The sequence below is a fragment of the Enoplosus armatus genome, chromosome 9 (genome assembly GCF_043641665.1).
Source record: "Enoplosus armatus isolate fEnoArm2 chromosome 9, fEnoArm2.hap1, whole genome shotgun sequence".
NCBI lineage: Eukaryota > Metazoa > Chordata > Actinopteri > Centrarchiformes > Enoplosidae > Enoplosus > Enoplosus armatus.
Window position 1 is genome coordinate 12,393,603 of NC_092188.1, and position 4,836 is coordinate 12,398,438.

Consider the following 4,836-nt stretch of genomic DNA (forward strand, 5'->3'; position numbering starts at 1 on the left):
TCTGTGATATTTATATTTCAGCTAAAGCAAGTTTCACAAATGTTTTCTTTTTTTTTGGATTTGTTTTTCTTTTTTAGTTTTTCTATGTGACATGTGTATGCCTTGGTTTTGATGGGGATTCCTATTTAATCCTCTTTTCTCTTGTTTGCATTATATTCTTAGAATATATATGGTCTCATAATATGAGACAAATGTATCTGAACAACGCAAAACAAAAAAAGAACTACATAGCCTATATAGCATGTTATGTTTTACTGCATTCACATTTAACTACATACACTAAAACGTATGTGTGTATTTTCGTTACACATTAAATTAAGATAATCATAATATTAAATATTATTTGATCAATTTCTAAATTTGATAAATTATGTCACCGGAAGTGAAAAAATTCTATATCCGGGTAAAGCGATGTTTACGATCCGGATAGTGGACGGCTAATGCTAAGTGCCGAGAGAGAAAGCAGCATTTACATCGTATATTAGGACCGCTTTGTTCACCACAAATGGCGTCTCAGATCCCGATAACCGTCAGGGCCCCGCCGGCAACCGCCAGCTCTGCCGCTCTGCGGGGGAAGAAACGTCCCGGTAGTCCGGCGGTTTCTGCCGCTCCGCAGGTCACCGGGAGCGGCAGCAAGAAGAAGAAAGGACAGTTGACAGCGACACCAACAACACAGACACAGGTAAGCGATTTATCTGTCCATCAGTATCTAAATTAATCATTCAGGTACAGTTTTTTAATTTATTGTTATTCAGTGAGTAACTACTGAACATGACTGAGTTACAGTAAAAAATACGCACAGGGATTGTGTTTGGTCAATTGTACTAGACAGACACTAGAAATGAGCAAGGGAATGCAAGAAATATGCAAAGCAAGAAAACTAGGGCTGCAAACATTATTTTCATTATTGAACAATTTGCAGATTAGTTTCTCGATTAATCGAAAATGTCAGGACTTGGGGAGAAAGGCCCATTGTAGTTTCCCAGGGAGGTGGCATCCTCAAATCAATTGTTTTATCCAACCAGTCCAAATCCCAAGGACATGCAGTATATACTATCATTCAGTAAATACTACCATTCAGTATATACTATCATTCAGTAAATACTATCATTCAGTATATACTATCAGTCAGTAAATACTATCATTTAAAAAGCTGCAAATCCTCCCATTTGAAAACTGAAACTGACTTGAAAACGATTGATCAATTATCAAAATGTTGTAGATTAATTTTCTATTCAACTATTCGATTAATCGGCTAATTGCTTCAGCTCTAAGGTGGCCAGAAGGTACGACTAAACAGTACATCACAAACACAGAGTACAAAACTGCAGTATGTGCAAATATATGTACAGGGATGCTTTTTAGTGCAAAAACAGATGAAATGTTAACATCCTGATCTTGTGCATGAGGCCATATTTGACAGCAAGTATTAAGACCAGAGCCCCCCTTGATGTCTGTGAATCAGTGTTCTTCATTTTGTATTCTACCACACGTATTGCGTCCCCATGAGCTCAGTGTAAAATCAAGAAAACAGGTGTGACGTTACTGACTGATGACCGTAACTCTTTAGAAAATAAATAAATATCTTGTTTTTGCCAGTGGTGACCTACATGTGATTGTTGTGTTATGTATGTCGTAAAAGCTACATTAGACAGAGAGTCATGAGATTGTATCTTTAAGGTTCGTGTTACGCTGTGCTTATCCAACTGTAGACTTTGGTTACACGTACATGTACATTTACACATGTAAAACAAGTAGCTTAAAATGAAATGTGATTACTGTTTGTCTGAAGAAGCGTTGTCTTCCGTGTGTCATCAGGTAGCAGCTGTGGAGTCGGCGGCTGAGGTGAAGGCAGCGGGAACAGTTGACAGCGGTCCAACTGCCACCACAGAGTGCACAGCGAAGCCTCCACCATTCAAAGACCCTGCATTTATGGTGAGCGGCGTCTGTGTCCATCCTGGTTTACGTTTATCTGCTTCTGTTGCTTTTTCCTCAATTTCTGCCCCCTTTTTTCCCTTCTCTTAATCCTGGCAGCACTCTGGGATTGGTGGAGCAGCAGCAGGTAAAAAGAACAGGACCTGGAAGAATCTGAAACAGATTCTGGTTTTGGAGCGGACGCTACCCTGGAAGCTCAATGATCCCAACTGTAAGTTTTTTATTTTTACCTGGTACATGTGGTACACTTGTTTCCTCTAAACAATTAGGCCATATTTCTATATTCAAAATACAACCACATTTATACTTATATATAGTTGTGTCAAAAAACTAATACATTCAGTTTGTCTTAGTTAAATGCATTTTAAATGACTTTTTAGGTTAATGTGCTGTAATGTTTTGGACAAAAAGAGGCTTTGACAGTCTCACCACAGCATACTGCATAAAATTATTACGTTACGTTACTGTAGTGATAAGTCAGTATCACTTTTAGAAGAAATGGCCTTAATGGTACTTTTTTAATCCGTAGTTCAATTTATGACATTTCTGTGTTCACAGACTACAACATTGACGCCCCTCCCTCCTTAAAGCCAACCAAGAAATACTCCGACATCTCTGGACTCCCTGTGAGAAATCACTTTGCTAAAATCCTCATTGTACATTCAACTAAATTACTTTAAAGTCTTGTATAAAGCACACACTGAATACTCTGTCTTGTCTCTCCTCAGGCAAACTACACAGACCCTCAGACGAAGCTCCGCTTCACATCATCGGAGGAGTTCTCCTACATCCGTCTCCTCCCCACCGATGTTGTTACCGGCTACCTGGCCCTTCGAAAGGCAACTTGCATCGTACCCTGACAGCTGAGCAGGGCTTGAAACCTGAAACAGGTTCAAACCAGAACTGAACTCATGTCAGTGTAGGAAGCTGTTGGGCCAGCCAGGAGACTCTTGAGAGCTCAGGCTGCTCCCAGAGAGGCAACAAAGTTGAGATGACAACTCCTGGACAGGCTGGCCACTGCTGAATAATCGCACTGCTGTTTTAAGAAGGCAATCTGAGTCATAATTGTTACTGTGTGACAAAATAAATGCAACAAATGTGAAATTTAGAAACATTTCAGAAAGTGTTTATAAGTTTGTTCAAAAGTCAGCAATAAGATATCCTTTTGCTTATTTGTCAAAATACACTTTCCAGTATCCTTGATGATTTTTTCCTGTAAACTATGGGGCATATTTGGGAGCTTGGCATGGATTTGCTCCTGCTAAGTCCACGAGGGACATGCAGTTGTTTCTGTTGTTTCTCAAGTATGTACAGAGTACAAGCGTTACTGGCTAGGATGCTGTATGCCCCCTTGTGGTAGAACATCTGTTTCCAGAGGTGTAAATTCAGTCACGTTGGGGTGAGAAATGCAGGCAAAAATGTTGCAAAGCTGTTGGAAGGAGTTTGTCCATTTCAGATTGACTGTCAGTTACTTTTTTTATAAGGAGCCCATTAAACCTAACTTGAATGTTTTTGTTGTTAAAGGTCTTTTTCATCTGTGCTTTCTTCATGCTTCTTTGTATACATTTTTTTTTTCCAATTCAATTCAAAGGGGCTTCATTGGCATGGGAAACAGACGTTTACATTGCCAAAGTAAGTGTGAAATAAAAACACATATATTTACTTTGTTTTCTCAGTTGTAGATGGAGACAGACAAAATTGCTGGCTGAAATTTGTGCCATCACAATTTTGTTGACCACCTTTAATCACATTTGTTATACTTTGATATAAAACACTCCTGACAATGAGTGCCTTAACTGAAACATCCACTGCTACTGTACTTAGCTGGATTTGTATGTAAGCTATGCAAATGTTGCTGGGCCAGGAGTCACCAAGCAGGCCTAATTTCACGTGTCACATATAAATGTAGAATTGGTTCCACATGGTTCTAATTCCACAGCTGCATTTGATGTATGATTTGCTCTCCGACTGGTAGAGTGAGGATGTCTCATTAATCACACATGGCAGGCTTCCAGGATCATTTCCATGGTATATTTTACGCTGCTTTACCACAAACTTGATGAATGAGGACTAGTGTCTTTCTCATGTTAATGATCCCTATTATGCAAAAACTAAGAATAAAGGCCCCAGCACAGTCGTTGAGGATCAGGAGCTTGTGAAAATTACAAAAGCGCTGTGGAAAAATCAAACCTGCAACCTCCGCAGGTCCATCGCTCGAACCACTGAGCTATGAGTTGAGATGGGGAGATACACTTGACAATTTCAAATAAAAAAATCTTCTGCAATTCTTTCTTAATGCTTTATTTACACAGGCCCTGTGAATACACAGAACAGTAGTCTTTGTTCGCACTAGGTCAGCTGTATGTGTTATCATTAAAGGATAACGCTGGTGATATTCTCTATTTGTCTTATTACCAACAAATCTCATGAAGACTAAGGGTGAAACCGATAATGAATTGATGCTGTAACAAGTACTGCCTGTGTAGCCAAAGCCTTATATACTGTACAGGATATTCCTCAGTGCCATAAGAGCCCATTGTTGCCCAAGAGCTATTAAAAACACATAAATGAGTGGCACTGTTGCCTGGATGACATGTTCCAGAAATACAAACATAGAAGTATTTCTGCAAGTGACCAGTCTTGCTCATGCCTGAGTGTTACTTCTCCCAGCTCTGGACTTTAGCGAAGCTGATGAAGGCAGTATAGTATATCTATGAGAGTCAGACCAGCATTTCCATTCCTGCTGTGGCAACAAAACCTCAACATAGTGATTAATGAACAGTGCCAGGGCTTTCTGCTACCCAAGCACACAACCCACTAGAGTATGTCTGTGCGTGTCTGCGCTTTTACGTTTTGGGGCATCTTTGCAGTGTGTCCACCCAAGTAAGTATACAGTGGTAG

The 4,836-nt window shown here is 39.8% G+C and overlaps 1 protein-coding gene across 3 annotated transcripts; it reads left to right on the top strand.

The window, feature by feature from the left end:
- The first annotated feature begins 427 nt into the window (after positions 1 to 427).
- On the top strand, positions 428 to 3,431 carry ino80c (INO80 complex subunit C). Of its 3 annotated transcripts, XM_070912438.1 has the most exons (6): positions 428 to 682; positions 1,424 to 1,426; positions 1,819 to 1,935; positions 2,035 to 2,146; positions 2,494 to 2,561; positions 2,664 to 3,431. In XM_070912438.1, the coding sequence occupies exons 1-6, from the start codon at positions 506 to 508 to the stop codon at positions 2,793 to 2,795; spliced, it is 609 nt and encodes a 202-aa protein (XP_070768539.1). In that variant the 5' UTR covers positions 428 to 505; the 3' UTR covers positions 2,796 to 3,431. The 3 variants fall into 3 exon arrangements, with proteins under 3 accessions (XP_070768539.1, XP_070768538.1, XP_070768537.1); XM_070912437.1 differs by lacking the exon at positions 1,424 to 1,426 and having other exon boundaries at positions 428 to 697; XM_070912436.1 differs by lacking the exon at positions 1,424 to 1,426.
- The last annotated feature ends 1,405 nt before the right edge of the window (positions 3,432 to 4,836 follow it).

Coding starts and splice junctions, on each gene's coding strand:
- ino80c (XM_070912437.1), top strand. CDS start 506: ATGGCGTCTCAGATCCCGATAACCGTCAGGGCCCCGCCGGCAACCGCC. Junction 698..1,818: donor CACAGGTAAGCGATTTATCT/GTCCATCAGTAT, acceptor GTGTGTCATCAG/GTAGCAGCTGTGGAGTCGGC. Junction 2,147..2,493: donor GAAGCTCAATGATCCCAACT/GTAAGTTTTTTA, acceptor CTGTGTTCACAG/ACTACAACATTGACGCCCCT.